Raw genomic sequence first — 26,710 nt, 5'->3', positions numbered from 1 at the left:
AACCACTGGTATACATGGTCATATTGATCCAGTTTGGATCTGCAGCTTGGTATGGGACCTAGAAGCTAGTGGAGATCACTATAGTAGCAGTGCCCACTACAGTGATTTCTAGCTTCCACAGGGATTTCATGGGTATGGCATATACACATTTACATCGGTCCAAGCTGGACCAATGTAACTAAAAATGACAAGCCTACACTTCAGCTTTCATTAAGCAAAGTTCAAATTTAAAGGATTGGCACATACCACCAGATATTTCAGTTTGTTTTATACTGAAGGGTTAAATCACATAAGAGATTCCCCTATCTCTTGGGGACTCTGTTGGTGAGACCTCTGTGTTTAGTTCCCTGATCTGCACACCTGTTTTGACCATTATAAGGGGTTCCCACTCTCCCTGTTGGCTTTTATTGTATTTTAGGTCATGGAAAATGTAACAGGTGGGGCTGGAACACACAAAGGTTGGCGGCAACTCCCAAAACTCCAAGGTAGACCATAACAGAGTCAGGAATGGAAGGCAGCTTTTGCTGTTAAATATCCAAGACTTCTCAGAAGCCAAGGGATATCTCGGCACACCAGGCTACATTAAATTATCATTTCTGGGTAGAATGGATATTTTAAATATAAAGTGACCTATTTTGTTTGCTATCCTTTAACATCCAAATTCTTCTTTCTTCTGTGTCCTTTTAGCCTCTTTATCCTCCCCCTCCGTCTGTCTCTTCCCACCTTCGCTTGTCATCATGTCTCAGACTCTGCAAATGGAGATTCCCAACTTTGGGAACAGCATTCTGGAATGCTTGAACGAGCAGCGCCTCCAGGGTCTGTACTGTGATGTCTCTGTGGTGGTCCGCGGTCACCAGTTTAAAGCCCACCGGGCCGTCCTGGCTGCCAGCAGCTCTTACTTCAGAGACCTGTTCCACAACAGCAAGAACCCGGTGGTGGAGTTACCTGGTTCTGTCCAGCCACAGTCGTTCCAGCAGATCCTGAGCTTCTGCTACACCGGACGGCTCAGCATGAATGTAGGAGACCAGTTCCTGCTTATGTACACGGCTGGCTTCCTGCAGATCCAGGAGATCATGGAAAAGGGAACAGAGTTCTTCCTGAAGGTCAGCTCTCCCAGCTGTGACTCGCAGGGTCTCCATCCTGAAGAAACTCCCAGTTCTGAGCCACCAAGCCCAGCCGCAGCAGCAGCAGTCGCAGCAGCAGGCACGGTTGTGGCGTCTCTGTCCTCAACTTCATCTTACAACACCTCACGACCTCCCCGGGTTAAGACTGAGAGCCAGGAGTCAGAGGCCGTGCAGTGCACTCCCGTGGCCAAGAGACTGTGGGATGGGGGACAGAAGGACGCAGGTGGAGCCAATAGAAAGGTGCCACGTTTTTCCCAAGGAGCGGCTACTGGACCTGGTGGGCCATCAGGGGCAGCAGCAAATGCTGCAATAGGTTCAGAGAGAACCAGCCCAGGAACATCCAGTGCATACACAAGTGACAGCCCAGGGTCTTACCACAATGAAGAGGATGAAGAAGAAGAAGTTGGAGAGGATGGAACAGAAGAACAGTACCGACAAATCTGCAACATGTATACAATGTACAGCATGATGAACGTCAACCAGGCCGGTGAGAGAGCCAATGGGGGCATCAGTAGCGGTATGTGTGATTTGGTTATGGTTGATCTTTGTATGATGTATGTGCTTAAGAGTGGATGCAACATTTCAGAACAGCAAAAGCCTTTATTGGTCTATAACAGACATTTTAGTTTTCCTGACAAATTTATTATTTATGACTCAAGATTTCAAAGGGAGAAAAAAAACTAAAATGGTTAAAGATCATTAAAGGTATTTGATATTGGAAATCATTGGAGACATTTTCTCTAAAGGTTTTCCAGTTTTTAAAAAGTAGCTTGAAAATGACACAGATGTCAGAAGAGTATAGATAAAGGCCTAAGGAGATCTGTATTGTAGAAGCTGTGTTCAAAAAAAGATCAGCCGAGTACAGAGGAATAGTCATGAGTATTGCCTGTGGTCTCCCTGCAGCTGATCTTTTCACTATTAACAATCTATCATGCCTTGTTCTACACTGTGTCTGTGTGGAGGAAGCCATCTTAGCCGTGGCAGGGCCCCAGATAACTGGAGGGGGTAATGATCCAGAAGCAACAGGATAGGTGTAGGAAGCAAGGATCCACGGAATAGATGAAGTATAAACAGGGAGAGCCTTGTACAGCAGATCCTCAGGTACATCTTCCTTTCCAGCAAGCAGAAACGGTCAGGATAAAGAACACATTCACCAGAAGTGCTCTATTTTTTTTTATTACGTGTTACATCCATTTTCAGGGTGTAACATATAACATGTTATGAAAGGACCTGCTCCTCGCCGCTCCCGCTCTTTGACAACTAACGGGCAATCTTCTCCTCCCGATAGCTGACAAAATGTTAAAAAGGGCTCCACCTGTCAGCCTCGTCACTCATATAGTATTCTGTGAATGAGAAAACTACAAGTCCCGACAGCCTTAGTGGCTATCGGCTTGTAGTTCTCAATAAGCTACCATGGCGCTGTGGTAGTTCATTGATTCTTCTGGTCCAAGTGTATTGGCTTGCTCGTATAGGATATACAGTGGGGAAAATAATAATATGATCCCTTGCAGATTTTGTAAGTTTGTCCACTTACAAAGAAATGAAGGGTCTATCATTTTTATCACAGGTGTATTTTAAATGATGGAGACAGAATATCAACCAGAAATCCAGAAAAAACACGATACAAATGTTATAAATTGAGTTGCAGTTCAGTGAATAAAATTAGGTATTTGATCCCCAAGCAAAATGATTTAGTACTTAATGGGGAAGCCCTTGTTGGCAAGCACGAAGGTATAATGTTTCTTGTAATTGGTTACCAGGTTTGCACACATCTCAGGAGGGTTTTTGGTCCACTCTTCTATACAGATCTTCTCTAAGTCCTTAAGGTTTCTTGACTTGTTTGGCAACTCAAGGTTTCAGCTCCCTCCATAAATTTAATATAGGATTAAGGTCTGGAGATTGGCTAGGCCACTCCATGACCTTAATGTGTTTCTACTTGAGCCACTCCTTTGTTCCCATGGCGGTATGTTTTGGGTCATTGTCATGCTGGAAGACCCATCCATGACCCGTCTTCTGGCTGACGGAAGAAGGTTCCCATCCAATATTTTACAATACATGGCCCCATCCATTGGCCCCTCAATGCGGCAAAGTCAGCCTGTATCTCTAGCAGAGAAAAAGCCCAAAAGCATAATGTTTCCACCTCTGTGCTTGACTGTAGGGATGGTATTTTTAGGGTCATAGTCAGCATTTATCTTCGACCAAACACGGCGAGTTGAGGTAATGCCATAGAGCTCAATTTTGGTCTCATCTGAGCACAGCACTTTCTCCCAATCTTTCTCTGAATCATTTAGATGTTCATTGGCAGACTTGAGATGGACCTGTACATATGCCTTCTTGAGGAGGGGGACCTTGCGGGTGCTGCAGGATTTCAGTCCAAGACAGCATATTGTGTTACCAGTGGCTGTGGTCCCAACTGCCTTGAGATCATTTATGAGGTCCTCCCTTGTAGTTTTGGGTTAATCCTTTACATTTCTCATGATCATTTTTACCCCATGAGGCGAAATCCTGCATGGAGCTCCAGACCAAGGGAGATTTGATGGTTATTTTGTATTTCTTCCATTTGTGAATAATCGCTCCAACAGTTGTCTCCTCACCAAGCTTAGTGGTTAGTAGGGCCTGGTGCCATCAGTGGCTCCCCATGGTTAGTTGGGGCTGGAGCCGTCAGTGGCTCCCCATGGTTAGTTGGGGCTGGAGCCGTCAGTGGCTCCCCATGGTTAGTTGGGGCTGGAGCCGTCAGTGGCTCCCCGTGGTTGGTGGGGGCTGGAGCCGTCAGTGGCTCCCCGTGGTTGGTGGGGGCTGGAGCCGTCAGTGGCTCCCCGTGGTTGGTGGGGGGCTGGAGCCGTCAGTGGCTCCCCGTGGTTGGTGGGGGGCTGGAGCCGTCAGTGGCTCCCCGTGGTTGGTGGGGGGGCTGGAGCCGTCAGTGGCTCCCTGTGGTTGGTGGGGGCTGGAGTTCTAGGTCACCTCTGAGTTTGACGACTAGTAGCTTTGCACAGTGTTGGCTACTTGCTGTCAGAGTGTGAAATTAGTTTAACATTCCTCCTAGCATGGTACACTGTGCATGGGAACCTTAGGCAGGCCATAGACGGGCCGTTTATCGTTGCTGATGCTGCCACCCATGTCTGCGAAAAACAGCTGTTTTCCAGCATGACCGATAAAAATAAATAAGGAGATCCGCGAAAAACGGCCGACGGGCTGGCCCCTCTAACGGCGTTATTATCGGCCGATTTTTCATGTGGATGAAAATTTGGCCGATGAACAACCCGTCTATGGCCTGCATTAATCTACTAACTGTAGGGGGGAGGTGCAATATTGATCTTGTGAGTTTGGCATTACACATAGATGTAACTTGACGGTTTCTGGGTGTCTTTTGTTCAGTGTTTACCACTAATTGGCTTGGTGTGTGTCTGTGTTAACTATTGTCTCCTTGTTTAAAGTTTATATTTGTAGTCTTGTCTAATCTTCATCACTGCACTAGCCAATCATCTTGAAATGTTTGTTATCCAGCGTTGTGGGTTTGGATCTGTTCGGTTGTTATAAGGGAACACACAGACCATTTTTATAAAAGTTACGTTGGTAAATGAGTGCATTTGTGGTCATCATTGTTTGTGTGTACTCATTTGATAGATAATTTGTAGGTTTCTGACTTCAGGTGTGTGGTTTGGAGGTTGTCCACCCTTGTGTCATTTTTATGCTTTTGAGTGGTTCTAAAAGAGTTTTTTCCTATGAGCTTCTTTTGATGTAAGGGATTTAGTCAGTTTTGTGTTGCTGATTAACAGCATGGAGAAGACTATGTACTGTACTTCTATAAAAATGCCTATTGCCCAGCTTTCCTTCTGACCTTCTGGTTTCAAATCTTTGAGCCACTGACCTAGAGCAAGCATGCCGGTAAAGACCTTCGACAGTCCTGGGACTTTCCTGGTCTGAATACTTGTTCCATATCAGTTGTTTGAAGTATTGAGGAGCAGTTCAGTCTCGACAGCCGGGCACCTAGCATTTTAAGATGAGGTCAGAAATGATAGTCTCTAATTTTAAATTCACAACCAATTCCAACTTAGGTTTCATATTGTTTTGGGGGTACAGGTTCTGGTGTTGTATCTTGTGGATCCTGAGTGAGTGACTGTGTTATCGATGGCTGTAATGAGTCATATGAGCCTCCTTTGACAGTGACATGTTTCCTTCATTTTTTAAGTAAAAAGGTTAGTCAGGCTACAAAATAGAAAGTTTTCAGTGATTGGTAGATGTTAGGCAGTTTCTTATCCCATTGGGGATCTGTTGTTGAGATGTCTGTGTTGAATTCCTGAGTTTGCACACCTGTTGTGCCCGTTACGAGGAACTTTTAACATGAAGAGTTGACATGCAGAAAGTTGGGTGGGAATACCCAAATCTCCAAGGTTGGCAAGATCTTAAAATGGAACTCAACCCAAATGGGGAAGATCTACTTCTTTGCATCCTCCTCTTTAATTACTGGAACTTAGGCCCTCTCCTCCTTTCTCCACAGTCTTCTGGTCATCACAGGTCCGAGAGGACTTCAGGACCATTCACAAGGCATAGCATGGCTCATGCATACGCAGTGGGAACCAACTGTGAAGTCGCACGGCTTCACTGCCAGTTCCCCTTACATAAGATGCCGGTGTCTGAACCAGAAGCCAATTGAAGAATGGGATCGGGTGAGGACAGCGCTGGATCTGTGGACAGGTAAGTGTCCTTATATTAAAAGTCAGCAGCTACAGTATTTGTTCGGGGGAGACTGGAGCTCCTCTTTAAAGCAAAACTACACTGCATCTGAACACTACAAACCAAAAACGCTGTTTAAGTCATTTTTAATATTTAAAGTAAACTGTCCCATCCATACTTCTCTCCATGCTTTATGTTGCTGAGAAATCACTTTGAAAAACACCCCGTTGCATTTCTGGCCATGGCCATCTTGAATAAGGGAAGAAGATTCATGTAACATTTACTTCCTGGAATCAATCTGCCCTTAGCTCAGGCATGCAGGCAGGAGGGTGTTCTTAGCTGTGAAGACTCCTGGGATGTGTGACATCATTTGCCTAGACCTGGAAACCAGGAAGCAACTGAAGAAATGTAAAATAGGAAAAGTATATCATATTTACTTATTTAAAACTATGTATTTACTAATGCTGGCAGCATAAAGAGTAAAAGTATATAATGTTGACTGAGAGAATTCATTTCTTCTTTCATTCTGCTGCATTTAAAGTGGTTCCAGGTTTTTTTTACCATAATGCATTCTTTACATTTAAGATAAAAAACCTTCTGTGCAGACTATTCCTCCCCAACCCCGCTTGTACCTACTTGAGCCTGATCTCGATCCAGCACTGTGCCTTAGAGCAGCGTCTCTCCGTGCTCTCCCTCCTCACAGGGAGCAGAGGGGACCAATGGCTGCATGACACTGTACTGCCCTTCTTCATTTCCGTTTGTATTCTGGTTGTGGGTATGCATTCAAGTGTAATGACATCTCAAGCCTGGGATCTGTGGCAGGTATGAGTGTTGCTGAAGCAGCAGGTCTGCTCTTCACATGGCCTTATTAGCTGCTATATACATTCTAAAGGTGACAACCCTACTTTTGCATAGGAAGCCGACCTAGCAGTTTTGGCATCCTAAGACGGTGGCGATAGAGGCCGTAACTGGCAGGATCAAGAGGCTTGGAAAAAAAGTTAAAATAATGTAAAGAAGTTAAAAAGAATAGGGGAAGTGGAACATATGAGAGTGATGAGGAAATCAATTAAAATTCATTGAAAGGTTAATGCTGAACTCCTGCTTTTCTCCTATATCTCCTACAACCCTCTAACTAATCACTGACATAAAAAAAAAAAACAAAAAAAAGATATCTTCCTTCTGTTCACCGAAATTCATGGTGACCTGACATTCTGGTCTCAAATCTTCTCTCTCTGTAAAGGAGGTGGGGATGTTCTTTAGGTGTCCACTTTATGATGTGGACACTTGCTATTAGGACGTGGACAGTAGACCTAGTTGAAACAGAGCTCCACCCAAAAGAAGAAGTTCCACTTCAAGGCCCCTTTAATGATTCTCACCTTTGGGGAGGGGGGTGAAAACCTCCATTCACTCAGAAATTCAGTAGAATTTGTAGTTTGAGGGCTTTGCAGACCTTTTTGTGCAGTTGTATGTGGCATTGGTTGTTGTACTTGTGTTTGCTGTGCTTTCTAAATTGGTTGATGTTGATTGTTGTGTGGTCTTGTCAGTCTTGGTGAGTTCAAGTCCATCGTTGTCGGTCTCGATTTACTTACCCTGGCTGTGCTATTTATAATCTGTGTGCCTTGTCCTCTTACCATTAGAATATTCTTTGAATTCTTCAGCTGAGAAGGTGGAGGCTCTGCCCGATCCTGTATTCTCAGACTCGAGGAATCGTGTTCGTGTCAAGCAGGACCTGGCCACACTACCAGCTGAACTCATCAGCCAGATTGGGAACCGTTGTCACCCTAAACTCTATGAAGAAGGAGATCCCGCTGAGAAGATAGAACTCGTGACAGGTACATCCAGCTTTCTATATACTACTCTGTATTCTAATAACAAGCTACTATGTATCTACTTATGTTGACCACATTTTGGCCCCACCCTGGTCTAATATATTGTAGCAGAGATGAGGTTCTTTTATGTCCATTGGGATCAGAACATTCCATAAATTGTATTATCCTTCAACGAGCCTACATTCATTTCTGTAGCTATAAGCTTTGTGGATAAATTCCTCTTCAAAGTTCACAACAGAGGCACAGGAATCTCAGCTATATTCCAGTGAAAGCAGAATCTTGTCAGCCTACCTTGTGATTAAAACAAGCCCCTGATGTTTGTAAGCTCTCAGATACCAACTAAAATCTTGGAGTCCTTGTTGTGATCTTTGAGAATTAATCATTCCACAGTGGCTACAGCTAGAGGGGTCAGTGGTGGCTTGTGTTAAAGCTCGTTTCCTGCATGTTTTTACTAAATACTTGAATGTAGTTTATTGCTTTATAGCCTGGACACAGGGGCACTTTAGGTGCTTTAAAGTGTTGTTACTACTAGAGTGAACAAAGCTAAATTCTATTTGTTTCTAAAGTATACATAGCTTTTTTTTTTAATCCGTTGTACTACAATACAGAAGATGGTAAAAGAAAATAATTTATTACATGCTCCGATGGTTAAACCCTTATGGCTGGTGCAAAAATATGATTCATTTTGGGCTCCTTTTGTTAAAGGTTTGTGCTCCTCATCCTTTCTGCTTTCATACCATCTCAGGAACCAACGTGTTTATCACCCGCGCCCAGCTGATGAATTGTCATATCAGCGCCGGAACACGCCACAAGGTTCTGCTTCGCCGGTTACTGGCCTCCTTCTTTGACAGGTTAGTAGTGGGATGGGTTGGCTATGATGGTCCCAGCCTGCTTCTCCAGATGTGGAAGAGGTCATTGGTCATAATGAAAAAATATTCCCTGCATTTATATACTTTTTGTTTTTTTCCAGAGTACATAAACTGCTCACATCGGCCCCACTTCTAAAGGATTACGTAGTCTAATTTCCCTGCAACATTCATGCACTCACACACCCTTTAGGGTCAGTTTACTCATAAACCAGTTAGTTACCAGTGTGTTTTTTGGATTGTGGAGGCGTTACACACAAGCAAGGGTAGAACATACAGAATATGATGAACAAAGTATAAAAAGTCAGCGCTAATCAGTTCAACGGCTGTACACTCAAGGCAACCAATAAAACCTCAATACAAAATATCACAGAAACAGTGCAGCGCTTTTATTAATAGTCCTTAGTGGTTCTTGATCAGTGAACGTTCCTCAAATGAGAATAGAAGAAATGCCCACTCACCAGAACCACACTTGGTGTAGTGCAGTGAACAAAGATTAATCCCTGGTTCCACTGGAAATATGCGTCTGGATCTCTGGTTCCACTAGAAATATATGTCCAGAACAGCACGTGGAAGAATGTCACTCTCTGGGTCACACAGGTTCAGGGTCATAGGAAATTAGGCTCCAGCACAGAGTTCCCCTTAAGGGATATGTGGGTGTTGCTCTTACAGTGGTAGGAACCTCCCTCTCTGGTTAGACTCGGAGCAACACAGCTTCTGGAAGAAAATACTCCCCATACGGAGTCAAGGCAAAAAAGTGCCCATAGTGTAATATAGTTTGGATTAATATTTATTAGCAAGAGTAAGGATGCATCCAGTAAGTATCGTTTGGAACGGTAGATAACAGGGGTAACACTAGCCGTCCCTGAAAGGAGATGGCCGCTGGAGCTCCACGATGCTCCGACGGCGTGACGTCAAAGGCGCGAGCAGGCTCCTCCTTAAAGGATATTTGTGAACCCGGGGCTTACAGAAAAATACCTTTTATTTGCCAGAAATACACTCTTCTCTCAATGCTGTCGATTTACAGCAAATGGCTCCGCCCTGCCCAGTTGTCTTTTGTTAAACCCCTGAATCCATCCCCCTCTCCTCATTTCCACAACGTAGATTGTTGTGTAGTACATCGTAAGAACTGGGTGAACACAGGCAGAATGCACAGGGCACAAGACGGCTCTAAATTGACTTTTTTTTCACTTTGAAAATATATAACAGGGTATATATATATATAGATAGATAGATAGATAGATAGAGATATATATATATATATACGGGCTGGACAAAATTATGGAAACCCCAAGGAAAAACAAAACTGTTACCTTATATGGTGTTGGACCGCCTTCGGCATCCGAGATGGCTTGAATTACCATGGAAATTGCCAAACATAAGTCTTGGATGGTGGATAGTGGAATCTGATACCACTCTTCATGCAAAAATCGTTCCAGTTCTTGCGGAGATGCCGGAGGCAGGCAGAAAATGAGCTCGAAGCTTGTTCTCCAAAATTGATCATAGTCCACAAGTTATGAGTGTTGTACCACTCTCTCCTCTTCTGAGCATTAATATCAGTCACTAGTGGTTTGGCAATAGCAGCTCGCCCATAAAGGATTTGCTTATGGAGTTTCCTCCACACAGTTTTGTGGACATGGGCTTTGGGAGACTGAGATTGAGCTCTGCAGTCACTTTTGCGCAGTTGTTTTCTTATTCCGGGTCACAATCCTGCACAACGTCCTTTTGTCTTTTTCGGTCAGTTGACCATGGCGACCGTGCTTATGCTCATCAGACGACGTTTTCCCGGAAACTGTATATGCCGTCATAACCTTTAATAATGTGACGTGCATCACGGCAAATAAATTGGCAACTTCAGTCACAGAGGCACCAGCTAAGTGACACCAAAAATTTGCCCTCTTTGAAACGCAGTAAGCTCTCACATGATGCCGTATTACTAGCAGCGCTCGCAGTGAATGACGAAAGTGAGGCTTCCCACCTGTTAGCTAGGTGTCTCATCACACAGTGGAAGCAAAAGAATGTTAAGCTTTCAATGCGAAACATGTCGTCACTTTCACACCTTTAAATCGTAGTGCTTCCATATTTTTGTCCAACCCTTGTGTGTATGAGTGAGTGATATATATGTGTGTGTGTGTGTGTGTGTATTTAAAAAACCAATATAAAGCAAATAAAAGATCTTTTTTTTTTACACTTTGAGCATTGCAATCTGTACTATTAAAGGGTGGTGTTACATTCAAGGTAGAAGAGGAGAACCTCTTTAGGATCATTAGCAATCTGTGTAGCCAGGCCATGTGGTCAAGTACAAATATTTTTTGCTCCATGACCCAACTATGGGACAAGCTGAGGGTAAGTAGTTGGAAGCTGTCCTTCCACGTGTAAATGACTGGCAGAGGTATGGTGACCTAATGAATACTGTTGTTTTGTTTTGTTTTTTTTTTTTTTACTTTTTTTCCTGAATTGCATTGGTTGGTCATTTTAGATGCAATTGTTGCTTTAGATTTTTCAGCAGTACTTTCTCATCTTTCAGGAACACTTTAGCAAACAGTTGTGGAACAGGAATCCGCTCGTCTACCAATGACCCCAGCAGAAAGCCCTTGGATAGCCGAGTGTTGCACGCAGTGAAGTGTGAGTGTATTCTGGGATATTCGGGGAAACGTGTTTTCATGTAAAGACCCTTTACAGTATAATCTATGTAAGAGAGCATTGATGGGTGATCCGCTGCCACCAATTCCTTAACTAACATGAACAGAAAGGGGAATACACACATTTGTAACTCTTTAGGTGCTGGAAACTTACAAATACAATTAAAATTGTTTTTATTATAGAATATATCCTTAAAAATTTTTTTAAATCTGTTAAAACAAAACAAAAAAAAAAACAGTAATACATTTTAACAATAATTATATAATTGAACAGAGAATTTCTCTTTCCCTAGTAGATTATCATCTCATACACCCTTATCTAAAAGTGTTACTAAACCCCGGACCCTGCATTCACTATATCTGGGCTCCCCAGACCCTGCATTCACTATATCCGGGCTCCCCGGACCCTGCAATCACTATATCCGGTCTCCCCGGGACCCTGCATTCGTTATATCCGGTCTCCCCGGGACCCTGCATTCGTTATATCCGGTCTCCCCGGGACCCTGCATTCGTTATATCCGGTCTCCCCGGGACCCTGCATTCGTTATATCCGGTCTCCCCGGGACCCTGCATTCGTTATATCCGGTCTCCCCGGGACCCTGCATTCGCTATATCCGGTCTCCCCGGGACCCCGCATTCGCTATGTCCGGTCTCCCCGGGACCCCGCATTCGCTATGTCCGGTCCCCCCGGGACCCCGCATTCGCTATGTCCGGTCTCCCCGGGACCCCGCATTCGCTATGTCCGGTCTCCCCGGGACCCCGCATTCGCTATGTCCGGTCCCCCCGGGACCCCGCATTCTCTATGTCCGGTCCCCCCGGGACCCCGCATTCGCTATGTCCGGTCCCCCCGGGACCCCGCATTCGCTATGTCCGGTCTCCCCGGGACCCCGCATTCGCTATGTCCGGTCCCCCCGGGACCCCGCATTCGCTATGTCCGGTCTCCCCGGGACCCCGCATTCGCTATGTCCGGTCTCCCCGGGACCCCGCATTCGCTATGTCCGGTCTCCCCGGGACCCCGCATTCGCTATGTCCGGTCTCCCCGGGACCCCGCATTCGCTATGTCCGGTCTCCCCGGGACCCCGCATTCGCTATGTCCGGTCTCCCCGGGACCCCGCATTCGCTATGTCCGGTCTCCCCGGGACCCCGCATTCGCTATGTCCGGTCTCCCCGGGACCCCGCATTCGCTATATCCGGTCTCCCCGGGACCCCGCATTCGCTATGTCCGGTCTCCCCGGGACCCCGCATTCGCTATGTCCGGTCTCCCCGGGACCCCGCATTCGCTATGTCCGGTCTCCCCGGGACCCCGCATTCGCTATGTCCGGTCTCCCCGGGACCCCGCATTCGCTATGTCCGGTCTCCCCGGGACCCCGCATTCGCTATGTCCGGTCTCCCCGGGACCCCGCATTCGCTATGTCCGGTCTCCCCGGGACCCCGCATTCGCTATGTCCGGTCTCCCCGGGACCCCGCATTCGCTATGTCCGGTCTCCCCGGGACCCCGCATTCGCTATGTCCGGTCTCCCCGGGACCCCGCATTCGCTATGTCCGGTCTCCCCGGGCCCCCGCATTCGCTATGTCCGGTCTCCCCGGGACCCCGCATTCGCTATGTCCGGTCTCCCCGGGCCCCCGCATTCGCTATGTCCGGTCTCCCCGGGACCCCGCATTCGCTATGTCCGGTCTCCCCGGGACCCCGCATTCGCTATGTCCGGTCTCCCCGGGACCCCGCATTCGCTATGTCCGGTCTCCCCGGGACCCCGCATTCGCTATGTCCGGTCTCCCCGGGACCCCGCATTCGCTATGTCCGGTCTCCCCGGGACCCCGCATTCGCTATGTCCGGTCTCCCCGGACCCCGCATTCGCTATGTCCGGTCTCCCCGGGACCCGCATTCGCTATATCCGGTCTCCCCGGACCCCGCATTCGCTATGTCCGGTCTCCCCAGGACCCGCTTTCGCTATATCCGGTCTCCCCGGGACCCCGCATTCGCTATATCTGGTCTCCCACAGTACACAGCACATGGAAGTGGAATTATTGTAGTAAATATAAACTGCTAAACACCTTTTCTCATCAGCAGTTAGCAGTGTTGTGACTTCTATCGGTGTCCAGCTGAGTACTGGTTAGAGCAGAATAAAAACTCCTCCTACAAGCTTTGACTGTCCTATGAGGCTGCATAACCCCTGACCCTCTGTCTGGACAGTGCTAATTGGACCTGTGCTGCTCACATGCACCCTTCCAAAGAAAAAAAAAACAAAACTCTAGCAATACATACTAAACGGAGCATGTGCAGAGCGACTCCTAGAGGTCTGTACTATCTGCAGATGGATTGGGGACAGTAGGAGGGGAGGATCAGAGAAGAAAGGATAAAACAGCCTTTTTACACAATGCAGAGGTTTAACCCCTTTGGTTCCACAGTGAGTATAACAAGCATGCTTTACTGCATCTACAGACTGATTTTTACTGCTGTGGGTTTAGTAACACTTTAACATACATACACCAATGCTTAGCCCAATTTCTTTCTTTCATTGACAGACACAGCGTTTTCATAGTCTTGGCTTTTAGGGTTATATTGCTCCCTACTGGAGTAGGACACTAGGCAGAAAAAGAAACTCTGCACCGCCTATGGGCTGTCCTGGCTGATGAAACCCCCTCTCTGCATAGGCAATCTTTCTACCTAGCGTCTGAAGTAGAGACTTGGCTCCCTGCTGGGGCTTATGGTCCCATGTTTTTTTGGGGGGTTTTTTCTCCTGTTCTTTTTCTTTTTTTACTGGGAATTTTTTTCTATGGAGCTCTTCAATCAACAGCTAGGCTGGGCAACAGGCTGGATGATTTAGATCCAGTGGTCACCCCAGCCAGACCAGTGAGCGCGTGCAGACCCTAGTTACGCACTGGGTAGGCCGCAACCATGCCCCATCTTGGACAGGGGTGGCTGGCAAGTTAAAAATCTTGCTGGGATGCATATGACTGAGTGGCAGCTTGTGTCACAGCAGTGGAGAGGGGTTCTGTCTGGAGTGTGCCCACGTTCCCTGGATTGGTAAGTGTTCTGCCACCTCCTAAGGGTGCGGTATGGGTAAGGGTGCTTCATGGGTGATGGTCAGTGCTGTGGGGTCACCTTCTCCCTGGCTGGGCTAGAGCTGCTACTGAGGAACCTGTGTGTTCTCTTCACCCCTCTGTCCCTCTCACTCCCTCTGTGTGGTCCACTGCTGGTTTCAGGGTGCCAGAATATCCTGGGGACTCTCCCTTGTGTGGGTTTTTACCGAGGGGCTTGGGCCGGCCACAGGAATGTGGCTCGGATATTTTACTGTGGCCTGGCAGTGTTCCTGGGTTTCTGGAGAGTGGTAATAGTGGCCGTCATCTTCCTGTAGTCCATACAGTGCACTCTCCTCCACTCTGCAGCCTCTATAGGTAGGACATTGGTCCTTCCTGCAGCAGCATGGTCTCTGTATTCAGAGCAGCCCCTGGAATCTGGACTTCACTGCAGTGGTTCTCCTGAGGCTCCTGGGCTTATTGGACACTGCGGTGGTGAGTCCTGCTGTGTACTCTACCCATATACTGTGATAGCAGAATTTTTGGGGGTCCCTGGCGGTGTCCTTTGAGGAGGCTGGTGGCAGCATGGAGTCACAGGGTCTGGTGTCTCAGCGAGGTGGTGGTTTCCTTTGGGTCCTCAGTGCCAATTGATGCCCTGATGGTAGTTTTGAAGCCTTTAATTGCCTGGGCTGAAGCGGCTATGGGCATAAGGCGAGCAAAAAGCGTCTCCTGCCCTTGTCAGTTTTTTATCTTGTCCTCTTCGGATTAAGAATCTATTTTCGGCCACGGAGGATGCAGCACTCCCCGTGGATACTGCTGGCGCACATCCTTGCCTCTCTGATAGTGAGGAGGAATCCTCGGCTGCTGCTGTGGCGCAAATGCTAGTGACCGCACTTATTATGTTGGTGCGTGAAACCTTGAAACTGAAGGAGGCCTCTGGGGCACCTGCTGAGAGGTCGGTCCCCTTTGATTGGGAACAGCCTAAGTGACCCTTTGTGGTCTCTAAGAAGTTTGATTTTGAAGAAATTCTTCAGAAGAAGTGGACTACGCCACCTGTCATTGACTCTCATATCTCCAGGCTCAATAAAGCCATGATGATACCTGTGGAAGAATCCCCGTCCTTTAGGTTATGGCCGACAGATGGGTTGAAGCGGTGGCACGCATGTTTATTTTTGCTGGTTCGGCTCCCTGGCCAGTGTGTTCTCTTTGGTCCTGGTGTTGCAGACCCTTCCTGAATGGGCAATATTGCTTTGCCACAGATTGGGTGCTGACAGTTTCCCCAGTTTAAGTGCAACTGGCGTACCTGTGGATCCAGGGTCTCCACTTTGTGTGATTTTGTCCTTGGATGTGGCGCTCTAAGTTCTCCATTATGGAGGTGGTGCTGAGGCAGGTGCTGTTGCTTAAATGTTGATCTGCGGATCAAACTTCCAAAAAAGACCTTGCGGATTTGCCCTTCCAGGGGGATCATATTTTCGGAGCCACTCTGACACCATCATTAGGAACCTTACAGAGGAATATAAGGCTTTTCTTCTGTAGTCCAGGCGGGGCACGGGGCCTTGGCCTAAGCATGGACCTTCTTTTTCAGTACATAAGAAGCGCTTTCTTTCCATGGTATCTGCCAACATAGACTCCAGATCCTTCAAGACCCTGGCAAGGGGTACAAAACAAGCCTAGACTAACAAGCCAGCCAACTCTGCAGAGAAGTCTTCTTCTGCATAAAGGTGCGCCCCTGCCCGAGTTCACAGTGGGGGGCCATCTTCACTGGTTTTTCACTGGTTTGTGGACTTCCCTGGCTTCTGACAATTGGATCCAGAGCTGATAGTCTCTGGGTACCAGATAAGAATTTCTCTGGCCCTTAGAGTGTCTTTCCCTCCGCCTCCATCTCTTCCTGCTTGCCTGTTGGGTATATTACGGGGCTTTACAGGATTTCTTTGCATAAGGGGTGATCATCCCTTTCCAGCTGCGGAACGTTTTTGGGGTTGATACTCCAACCTGGTTACAGTTCCAAAGGAGGAGGATTGGTTTTGTACTTTGTGAACATGCACATGTTCCGAATGGCATCCAAGCTGTCAGTGGTGGCCTCGCTTCATCAGGGTGACTTGTGTTCATAGACATCAAGGAAGCCTATTTGCATGTTCCCATCTGTCCTGGGCACCAACACTTCCCTTGTTCTGCTGTAGGGGAGGTCATTATCAATTTGTGGCGTGACCTTTTGGTCTTGCTTCTGCTCCACCAAAGTGCTGGCTCCAGTGTTGGTGTTGCTGAGACGAGGGATTGTTGTGTTGGGCTTTTTAGATGACCTGCTTCTGCAAGCAGTGTTGGAGGTGGCTCTGGAGGATGGTGTGGCATTCATGATCAGGAGTTTGGATGGATTCTGTATCTTCAAACATTTGCCCTAATCCCGAACAAGAGTCTGGACTATTTAGGCCTGACCCTTGGCATAGCAAGGGCATAGGTGTTCCTTCTGGCGGACAAGGTCCAGAAACTTATGTCAGCAATTCAGTTGCTGCTATACCGCTAGCGGGTCTCCCTTCGTGGCTACATGCTGGTGTTGGAGTTCAGGGTGTCCTCATTCGCAGCGGTTCCGTATGCTCAGTTCTATACGGGGACTCTCCCAGGGAATTTTTGTCCAAATGGGACAAGTCCCCCTCCTCCTTGGATTTTTAAAGACCAGATCATTGCTGCTGTGCTGGCTCCAGCCTCTGATATTCCAGAAGGGAAAATACTTTCTCCTATTGCTTTGGACGGTGGTCACGACGAATGCTAGCCTGTCTGGCTGGGGACATTTTCGGTCCTAGTTGCTGATCAAATTTTGGCACTTTGTGCGATTAGGCTGTATCTGAATCTGTGGACTGAGTGCCTTCGGGACATCCATTTGGATTCAGTCCGACAATGATACGGTGGTGGCATATATCAACCACGACGGTTGTGGGAGCACTGTTGGAGGCCTCCCAAATTCTTCGATGAGCAGTACACCAAGTCCCAACACTGTCTGTGGTGCTCATCCTTGGAGTGTACATTTTAGTGGGCGAATTATCTCCGTTGTAAAACGTTGGATCACGAAGAGTGGTTTCTACATCCCGAAGTATTTTGTCAGATTTGCTTTCATTTAGCGCATTCTGGCCATGGTTCTTCTGGCCTCTTCAACAGGTGGTGTCAAGTTGCGTGGCATGGCCGCGGGATGTGATGCCACAGTCGCTCTGGTGGAGCTGCGGGCTCAGTATTGTCTGATGTATGTGTTCCCTACCCTCAGCTTCTACCCCGGCTGCTGCTGCTGCTGCGTAGAATACAGGCAGAAGGTGCTCCGGTATTTCTAATGGCTCTGGACTGGACTTTCCTCCCCTGGTATGCCGACGTGGTGCGCCTGATTGCGGAAGCTCCTGGGCATCTGCCACTTGGAGATCTGCTGTCTCAAGGGCCGATCTTCCATCCTGCTTTAGTCGCTGGCTTTAACTGTCAAGGGCCAGGTGTCAGCATAGATGGTTTTTTTTTTTTTTTTTGCAACGTCACCAGGCAACTCATCGGTTGGTCCATACTTTTATTCAAGGTGTTCAGTGTGGGACTCCTCCAGTACATTCCCTGTTGCCTCCTTGAAACCTGAGTTTGGTCCTTTCTGCTCTCCCGGAACCTCCCTTTGAGAACTTTCAGGCGTTTCCCCTGCTTACGCTTTCTCAGAAGTTGGATTTTTTTAGTAGCCATTATCTCTGCTTGCAGAGGGTCAGAATGGTGGCTGTATCTTGCAGGTCGCATTCTTTGGTTATGCACGAGGATACAGTAGAGCTTCATCTGCATCCATTCTTTCTTCCAATGGTAGTTTCGGCTTTCCGTTTTGAAGACTTGGTTCTGCCCTTCTTGTGTCCACGTCCGTCTCATACTAAGGAGTTTGCATTCTCTGGATGTGGTTCGGACAATTTGAGGCACCTATTCTCCATGTTCATTCCTCGACACTGCTTGTGACTAATTGGAATGCCTATGTAGAGAGTGGGCAATGTAACCCTATGGTCAAGACTATGAAGACGCTGTGTCTCTCAGTGAACTCAGAGAAAAGGATGTTACGGTGAGTAACAAAAAATCTCTTTTTTTTTTTTTTTTCTTCGCTATCAAGCAATTCCAGCAGAAATATGGTTATTGAAACTAGGTGAAGTAAAGATAGTATCTTGTTCATCAGTGAGCTTCCTTGGGAAGCATAGGGAAAAATACACTGTATATGTAAATTGGAGGACATTTTAATAGTATTTTTTGATTGAGTTTCTGGAACCTAAAAAGGTTGTGTGTGAGTGTGTATATATATATATATATATATATATGTAGAGTGGGTATAGAAAAGGATCACCCCCTTTAAAATCACATTTTGTTGCTTTGCAGCCTGCAATGAAGACAGTTTTTTTGTTTTATCTAGCTGTATTTAAGTGCTACTTATAACATCCAAGTGAAAAATATAACATCATGTCTGAAAAAAAAAATCAAAAACAGCATCACTGAGTTGGAAAAGGATCACCCCTCCCCCCTCCTAAAATTACTTGTAAACTCCCCCCTCCTAAAAACGACTTGTAGACTCAATCAGGTGTAGCTAATCACCTTCTCAATGGCATACAAAGCCATTTGACTTTCACCTGTGATCAGCTGTGGTCATTTTTATTAGCTCAGTATGAAAAGGGATTTCCTGGAGCATCTCCGTCCCTGGCAGTGCAACTGAAGCAGACAATCAACTGTGGGTGGCAAGGCAATGCCAAAAGATCTCTGGGATAAAGTTGTGGACAGGCACAAGTCAGGAGTTGGATACAAACAAATTTCAAAGGCTTTTTCAATGCCTAAAGGTACAGTGAAGTCTGTTATTAAAAAGTGGCAGGTATTTGGTACAACACAGACCCTCCCTAGATCAGGACGTTGCTCCAAACTGGATGAAAGAGCCAGGAGGAAACTGATCAGGGAGGGTACCAAAAGGTCTACAGCAACTCTGAAGCAGTTGCTAGAACTGATGACACAAATTCTCCACAAATGTGGCTTGTATGGGAGGGTTGCAAGAAAAAAGTCGCTCCTCAAGAAAGGCCGCATGCAGTCACCACTGAACTTTGCCAAAATGCACCTTGAAGATTCTGAGGCCACATGGAAAAAGGTGTTCTGGTCAGATGAGACTAAAATTGAATGATTTGGCCTGAACACTAAACAATATTTTTGGTGGAAATCCTATACAGCTCACCATCCAAGTACCACCATTCCTGCAGAAAAGCATGGCGGTGGGAATATCCTGTTATGGCGGGTTCTCTGCAGCAGGGACCGGAGCACTTGTCAGGATAGAAGGAAAAATGGATGGGGCGAAATATCTTCACATTCTTAGGAAAATCTGCTGCTCTCTGCCAGAAAGTTGTCAATGAGAAGAAGGTTTACCTTCCAACTTGACAATGACCTAAAGCATACAGCACAAATGGCCACACAATGGTTGAAGGAGAAGACGGTGAATGTCATTGCATAGCCTAGTCAGAGCCTAGACTTAAACCCCATAGAAAATCTGTGGAATGACTTGAAGACTGCAGTCCACAAATGGTCACCATCAAATTTAAAGTAAATACAGCCGGATACAATAAAAACGATGTCTTCATTAGAGGCTGCAATGCAACAAGATATCCGCCCTATAGCAGAAATACTGCTACTTGGCAGCACGGGTGCGCAAAATCACGTGTGTGTATATAAACGTGATTTTGCATTGCCAAGTAGGGGGCGCGCACACGTCTCGATATGAGCATGCCCTGCTCGTGCTGCCATTCACAGCCGTGGCTGTCAATCACTGGGCACCGGCTGGTAATTACTCGACGCTGCTCGGTGATTTCTGACAATCACCAACTGGGAGGAGGACTATTTTGTTTACGAACAGTCGTCCTCCTTGTCAGCTCGGGCACACTGCTCTGGATGGCTGTGCACAGCCCAGCCATCCAGAGCAGTGTGATTACAGTGAAACAAAGACATCCTGCCCCCTAGTAAAACACTCCCAGCGCACAGTTAACCCTTTGATCGCCCCTCATTGTTAACCCCTTCCTGCCCAGTGCCATTAGTACAGTGTCAGTGGGGTTTTTTTCTAATTTTTTTTTTAGCACTCATCACTGTATTGGTGTCACTGGGGATGTCGGTGACACCAAGTCAGTTCCCCCCAGTGTCAGAATGTCCACCGCAGTCCCGCTATAAGTTGCTGATCGCCGTCGTCATTACTAGTAAAAATAAAAAATCCCAGTGTGTATATACCACCATTTGTAAACTCTATAACTTTCACATAAACCAATTAATTTACACGTATTGGGATTTTTTTTTAGCGAAGACATGTCGCAGAATGCATTTTGGCCTAAATTTATGACTTTTTTTTTTTTACTGGACATGTTTAATAGCAAAAAGTCAAAATATATATATATATATATTTTTTTTTTCTCAAAATGGTTATTCTTTTTTTTTTTTAATAGCGCAAAAAACGCACAAGCGATTAAATACCCCCAAAAGAAAGCTCAATTCGTGGGGGGAAAAAAGAGATGTAAATTTCATTTGGGTGCAGCGTTGCATGACCGCGCTATTGTCTGTTAAAGTAACGCAGCGCCGTAACGCCAAAAATGGCCTGGTCAGGAAGGGGGGTAAATCCTCTGGAGGGCAAGTGGTTAATAGAGCATGCTCTAATGGGAAAAGTAAGAAGAACCTTGTCCTGGAGATGATAGGCTTGAATGATAAGTTGTCGAATCCACCTGAAAACAGGAAGCAGGTTGTCTCTGTAACTCAAAAATGGCCTGCTCAGGAAGGGGGGAAATCCTCTGGAGGGAAGGGGTTAAAGCAGAACTTTACCCCATAACAACTTGATAAAAAATAATGTTCTTTAGCAAGGAACATACCTTCCACATTATTATGCTACCAAAATTAGTGTGTGCTGTCTATTGCCTCCAGCATTGCTCCTGTTTCTTCTGGCTGGAGGCTGCCATTTTGTTAGAGCCCTGAGCAGCAGTAAATCATAAAGTGGAACTAAACCCATCGATTTATTGGTTTCAAAAAACGGTTAAATTCATTTACCATCCAGAGGATTTACCCCACTTCCTGACCAAGCCATTTTTTGCGATATGGCACTGTGTTAGTTTCATTGACAATTGCGTGGTCATGCAACGCTGTACATAAAAGAAATTTTATGTAATTTGTTTCCTTGCAAATAGAGCTTTCTTTTGGTGGTATTTGATCACCTCTGCGGGTTTTTATGTGTTTTGCGCTATAAACAAAAAAAGACCAACAATTGTGGGGGAAAAAAAAAACTTTTTTTTTTTTTTCAACATTTCCAGTAAAAAAATAAATAAAACATTTCTTCATAAATTTAGACCAAAATGTATTCTGCTCTCAATGTCTTTGTTATACATGTAAATTAATTGGTTTACACAAATGTTATAGCGTATACAAGTGGCGGTTATACTGGATTTTTATTTTTTATACTAGTAATGGCGGCGATCAGCGACTTATAGCGGGACTGCGGCTGGCATTCTGACACGGGGGGGGGGGGGGGGACTGACTAACTGCCACTGACATCCCCAGTGACACCAATACAGTGATCAGTGCTAATAAAAAGCACTGACACTGTACTAATGACACTGGGCAGGAAGGGGTTAACATCTGGGATGATCAAAGGGTTAACTGTGTGCTGTGTGTGTTTTACTTGGGAGATCTGCTGTGTATTTCTCAGATGTGCAGAGAAATACACAGCAGCATGCCATTGCTGACAGGAGAGAGACCTGTCAGTTCTGCCAACGATCAGCGAGTCCTGGCTGAGAATCGCTGGCCGGGACCTGGTGATTGACATGTCCAGCAGCCAATTGTGGCACTTGTAGGGTGGCCTGCGCCCCTTATCCTGCAATGCAAATCACATATATTTACGTGACTTTGCGCAGCCCTTCCACCCTGTAGTAGTACTTCTGCTATAGGGCAGCAGGCATGTGTTTAATGTCTTACATAGCTATACCTGCAAAAGAAGCCAGTCTGAAATGATCTAGCAGGACTTAATATTCTGACTAAAGTTCCACTTTAAAGGGGGGGGGGGGGGGTAATTATTTTCTATACCCACTGTATGTATTCTGTTTTCTCTCCTTTTTATGGTAACATTCAGTACAGTATTAAGACCTGTCTTGTAATACAACAAGATACTCTAGATTAGGGAAAGGGGAATGCAGGGCATTTGTTTAATATTCTAAAGATTCTGGGAATGGAATTGTGTCGTGCAGGAAAAAGCCACGCAGGTCTTGGTGCTCTCACAGTTTTGAGCTCTGTTGGGATGAGTGGCATGACCACCACCTGTCCCAATCGTTATACGGGACCGCTGTGAGGTCCCGATCATGTGATCACTGATTGGCCAATCAGTGATCACATGAATAGTAGTAAGCAAGATGTCCCTTCCTGACATCATTGCTTACTACATGTGAAATCTGTGAACGATCATCGAGATCACATGGTACAAGGCTATTCACAACAGCCTTGTACCATGTGACAAGCTGTGACCAATCACAGCTCGCACAGTATTTCTCGATGACTGCAAGAATGCAGCCAGAGAGAAGGAGAAATGATTGCTCTTACAGCCTTTATGGGTGTAAAAGCAATCCGTTTACAATAAAAAAAAAAAAATCTTCATCACACCCCACAAGTAGTACACTGTCACCATGGTGACTGCTAGGGTGAACATAAATAATATAAAAAAATAAATAAAAATGTTTTGAAAAATTATAATTTTTGGTTAGAAACTAATTTGGGTTATTTTTTTTTTATTTTTTTTTTTTTACTAAAAAGATAACTGAATAAATTTTAGCCAAGATTTATGAAGAAAGATTTATTTGCAAAATTTTATAAAAACACTTTTTTTCAAAATGTTTGGACTTTTTCATTTATATAGCAAAAAAAAAAAAAAAAAATCCCAGTGGTGAATAAATAACACCAAAATAAAGTTTTATCTGTCTCAAAAAAATGCTAAAAATGTCATATGGGTACAGTGTTGCATGACCGCACAATTGTCATTCAAAGTGTGACAGCGCTGAAAGCTGAAAATTGGCCTGGACAGGAAGGGGGTAAAAGTGTCCGGATATGAAATGGTTAAAGTCTCCCAACTTTATAGCTCATTATAGTCTGCATGTCATGGTTTGATTTTTGTTTGCAAATATTTTTAATTATCTTCCAGTAAAAATACATCTTCCTGTCCCCCTTCAGTGCTCTGACGGTGGCACCCCGCACACAGATTTGTATTGCTTGGAAGGGAAGGGGGTGTGTCTCACCAGGTCTGTTACTAAGCACTGATTACAGAGTGCACAAGGTCTAATTTTGGTGCCTATTATGATGCACAATTACATTTAGACATCCTGCACAACTGCTGTCACAGGGAAAGGATAAGACTAGGAAAATGCAGGTTGTTAGTCCAATGTCTATCTGGTAGCATACGGTGAAGGAAATAAGTATTTGATCCCCTGCTGATTTTGAATGTTTGCCCACTCACTCGGTCTAAAAATCGAATGTTCGGTGTATTGTAACACTGAGAGACAGAATAGCAACAAAAAATTCAAAAGAAATGCATGTCTAACAAATGATGCACTGATTTGCATGTTCATGAGGGAAATAAGCATTTGATCCCCTATCATTCAGCAGGATTTCTGGCTACTAGGTGTCTTTCATACAGGTAACAAGCTGAGATTAGAAGCAGTCTCTTAAAGGGAGTGCTGCTAATCTCATTTTGTTACCTGTATAACAGACACCTGTCCACAGGAGCATTTAAACAATCAGATTCCAAACTCTCCACCATGGCAAAGACCAAAGAGCTGTCCAAGGATGTCAGGGACAAGATTGTAGACCTACACAAGGCTGGACTGGGCTACCAAACTATCGCCAAGCAGCTTGGTGAGAAGGTGACAACAGTTGGTGCAATCATTCACAAATGGAAGAAACACAAAACAAGTGTCAGTCTCCCTAGGTCTGGTGCACCATGCAAGATCTCACCTCGTGGCGTGTCAGTAATCATGAGAACAGTGAGGAATCATCCCAGAACTACACGTGAGGATCTTGTCAATGATCTCCAGGCAGCTGGGACCACAGTCACCAAGAAAACAATTGGTAACACACTACGCTGACAAGGATTGAAATCCTGCAGTGCCCGCAAGGTCCCTCTGCTCAAGAAAGCACATGTCCAGGCCTATCTGAAGTTTGCCACTGAACATCTGAATGATGCAGAGGAGGACTGGTTGAAAGTGTGGTCAGAGGAGACCAAAATCGAGCTCTTTGGAATCAACTCAACTCGCCGTGTTTGGAGGAGGAGGAATGCTGCCTATGACCCCAAGAACACCATCCCAACTGTCAAACATGGTGGTGGAAATATTCTACTTTGGGGGTATTTTTCTGCTAAGGGGACAGGACAACTGCACCGCATCAAAGGGACGATGGACGGGGCAATGTACCGTCAAATCTTGGGTGAGAACCTTCTTCCCTCAGCCAGGGCATTGAAAATGGGTCGTGGATGGGTGTTCCAGCATGACAATGACCCAAAACACACGGCCAAGGCAACAAAGGAGCGGCTCAAGAAGAAGCACATTAAGGTCTTGGAGTGGCCTAGCCAGTCTCCAGACCTTAATCCGATTGAAAATCTGTGGAGGGAGCTGAAAGTCCGAGTTGCCAAACATCAGCCACCAAACCTTAATGACAGAGAGGATCTGCCAAGAGGAGTGCGCCAAAATCCCTCCTGAGATGTGTGCAAACCTGGGGGCCAACTACAGGAAACGTCTGACCTCTGTGATTGCCAACAAGGGATTTGCCACCAAGTACTAAGTCATGTTTTGTGAAGGTGATCAAATCCTTATTTCCCTCATGAACATGCAAATCAGTCATCATTTGTTAGACCTGCATTTCTTTTGAATTTTTTGTTGCTATTCTGTCTCTGTGTTACAATAGATCAAACATTCGATTTTTAGACTGATCATTTCTTTGTGAGTGGGCAAACATTCAAAATCAGCAGGGGATCAAATACTTATTCCTTCACTGTAATTCTACTTCGGCTGTGTTTTTTAATGATGTCAAATGTCTCTGTAGTGGTTTGTGATTTCTGATGAATAACAGTCTTGCATGAATGGTACAGGCCGTATTTAATATCTTAAACAAGTACACTTCATCCCTTCAGTTGACCTCTCATGTCTTCCACAGTTTACTGCCAGAATTTTGCCCCAAATTTTAAGGAGAGCGAGATGAACGCCATTGCAGCGGATATGTGCACAAACGCCCGGCGCGTGGTGCGCAAGAGCTGGATCCCAAAGCTGAAACTGCTGATGGCCGAAGGTGACGCGTACACGTCTTTCATCAATGACACCGGTAAAATGGAGCCGGACCTGATGGGAGCGGCCACCGGCGGAGATCACGGCACCGGCTTCGATGGCGAGCCAGGCGAGGGGATGCCCTGAAACCCTTCTGTATGGGCCCACACGTGTAAATATCACCCTCTGTCTTCACCGAGGGAAGTGGGGGTACAGGACAATGTGGCACTCAGGAGGTGGACTGTAATCTAAACGCCGCAGTAGGAGGTGCTAAGTATGACTGTGCTGCTGCACGGACTAGAGACTGGTGTGGAGGTACTCTGTATCACTATACACTGCTGCATGAGGTACTCGGTATCATTTAGCGCCCCGTGTTTCATTATCAGTATACAGTTATACGCAGTGTCATTATATAGTGCAGCGTGTACATTATCAGTGTATAGAGATACTCCGCATCGTCATACAGCACGTCAAAGATCGTAGAACTGAAGCTGAGATTCACTTGTAAATAGATACTTTGCGTCATTTTATAGTGCAGTCGAGGTAGAAGTATGGTATTCTCATTGGCCAACTGATAACCCAAGTCCTGCATCCCTGCTGCGAGATTTAGCGTTTTTTCTTTAGTAATTCCTTCCATTTTTCAAGCACCTCCTGTGGCATCCCAAGAAGGAGTCGAAGGTTGCCCCCTGAGCATGCTGGCTGTGCACAAGAAGCCTGGTATGCTGGGGCCCGAAACAAGCTGCAGATATGACCTGTATATTCACGAGCTTGCAAGGGAAATACTTGCATTGCACAACCAATATGGACAGAGCGCCCCCTCCTATAGCAGCCAGATATTCCGCTTTTTAGTCAGATCACTGAAAGATTTCTTCTGATTGGTTGCTGTGGGTCACCGTACTTTTGTCTTCGTCGATGGAGCCCCGTAGGCTTGATACTTCTTAACTGCACTAGAAGAAAGAGTTAGATGCCTGCTTGTTGCTGAGGGCAGTACTGTCTCTATACTGTGCTCCAGGGTTTGAATGATCTCCTGGCATGTTCTTGGGTCTTGTAAACGGAGACCTCTTACGTTTTTTTGAAAGGGTTAAAAAAACGTTTTTAGTATTCCTTTTTCTCCAAAGTTTGGTGAATCCAAATCCTAGTTTTGATTGACGCCAGCACCTTGCTTGAAGTGAACCCAGTCACCCCACTGGAACCAATTTTTTTGTAAAACCAATATTTTATAGAATATAACTTATTCTTTCATGATCCATCTTAACATGGCTTTCTCCTAAA

At 45.8% G+C, this 26,710-nt stretch overlaps 1 protein-coding gene across 2 annotated transcripts; it reads left to right on the top strand.

Annotated features, from left to right (window-relative positions):
* The first annotated feature begins 692 nt into the window (after positions 1–692).
* On the top strand, positions 693–26,710 carry NACC1 (nucleus accumbens associated 1). 2 transcript variants are annotated; one of them, XM_089652617.1, is made up of 5 exons: positions 693–1,611; positions 7,436–7,630; positions 8,373–8,478; positions 11,021–11,118; positions 25,332–26,710. In XM_089652617.1, exons 1-5 carry the CDS (start codon positions 738–740, stop codon positions 25,583–25,585), a joined length of 1,527 nt encoding a protein of 508 aa, XP_089508743.1. In that variant the 5' UTR covers positions 693–737; the 3' UTR covers positions 25,586–26,710. The 2 variants fall into 2 exon arrangements, with proteins under 2 accessions (XP_089508743.1, XP_089508744.1); XM_089652618.1 differs by having other exon boundaries at positions 693–1,641.

This window comes from Staurois parvus, unplaced genomic scaffold (genome assembly GCF_062004578.1).
Source record: "Staurois parvus isolate SC_StPar_1 unplaced genomic scaffold, SC_StPar_1.0 ptg000689l, whole genome shotgun sequence".
NCBI classification, from domain to species: Eukaryota; Metazoa; Chordata; class Amphibia; order Anura; family Ranidae; genus Staurois; species Staurois parvus.
This window is presented reverse-complemented; position numbering and strand designations above follow the sequence as displayed.

Bases quoted from the DNA above. Each gene is read 5' to 3' on its own strand.
- NACC1 (XM_089652618.1), top strand. From the start codon at position 738: ATGTCTCAGACTCTGCAAATGGAGATTCCCAACTTTGGGAACAGCATT. The intron at 8,479-11,020 runs GTTAGTAGTGGG...CTCATCTTTCAG, and splicing joins CTGGCCTCCTTCTTTGACAG to GAACACTTTAGCAAACAGTT. The intron at 11,119-25,331 runs GTGAGTGTATTC...TGTCTTCCACAG, and splicing joins AGTGTTGCACGCAGTGAAGT to TTTACTGCCAGAATTTTGCC.